This window comes from Eimeria tenella, genomic scaffold (genome assembly GCF_000499545.2).
Source record: "Eimeria tenella Houghton genomic scaffold, Eth_scaff2642, whole genome shotgun sequence".
NCBI classification, from domain to species: domain Eukaryota; phylum Apicomplexa; class Conoidasida; order Eucoccidiorida; family Eimeriidae; genus Eimeria; species Eimeria tenella.
The window spans coordinates 490-1233 of NW_013542517.1; the positions used below are offsets into that span (position 1 = coordinate 490).

Below are 744 nucleotides of genomic sequence, written 5' to 3' on the forward strand. Positions count from 1 at the left end.
AGTAGCAGGGAAGCCCGCAGCAGCAGCGGCAGCGGCAAAGGGGCTCCTGGGAGCCTCTCGCGGTGCTGCTGCTGATGATGACCTGCTGCTGCAGCAGGAAACCCCAGCTGCTGCTGCTGCTGCTGCTGTTGCTGCTGCTGCTGCTGCTGTTCCCCTGAAGCTGCAGACGTATTTAGAAGAGCACAAGATAGAAGATGGGCGCGTAAGATTAGGAGACAAATAAATTAGATAAATAATTTAGTTAATTTAATTAATTAATTAATTAAATTAATTAATTTAATTTAATTAATCAAATTAATTAGTTAATTTAATTTAATTTAAAAAAATAAATTGTGCTTTGGGGCACCTGATTGGAGACAGAAGAGACGGAGAGGCAGCAGCAGCAGCAGCAGCAGCAGCAAACGCAACTGTGTATCTTTTTCTTTTTTGGCGAAGAGCCTCAGCACTTGCTGCTGCTGCTGCTGTTGCTGCTGCTGCTGCTGCTGCTCAGAGCCTGGCTCACGTGGCGCTGTGTCCTTCCGTGCCTCATGAAGCAGCAGCAAAGTTTGTCTCTGCTGCTGCTGCAATTCAAAAGAGAGAGGCGCAGCAGCTGCTGCTACAGGCCCTCAAGCAGCTCCGCCTCGCCCAGCAGCAGCTGCTGCTGCTGCAGCAGTTGCAGCAGCAGCAGCTCGACGCCCACGCGCCAGAAACAGAACAGGTAACAGCCACACAGCAGCAGCAGCAGCAGCAGCGGGAGGAAAGGTA

At 50.7% G+C, this 744-nt stretch overlaps 1 protein-coding gene across 1 annotated transcript in view; it reads left to right on the forward strand.

Moving 5' to 3' along the window:
* Positions 1–697, forward strand: part of ETH_00038100 (uncharacterized protein) — a gene marked incomplete at both ends in the record, with an annotated part of 859 nt that extends 162 nt beyond the window's left edge. The window contains 2 exons of the mRNA XM_013375288.1: positions 1–202; positions 491–697. Of these exons, the coding sequence (XP_013230742.1) occupies positions 1–202; positions 491–697 (409 nt within the window). The remainder of the gene's footprint in view (positions 203–490) is intronic.
* Positions 698–744: the final 47 nt, after the last annotated feature.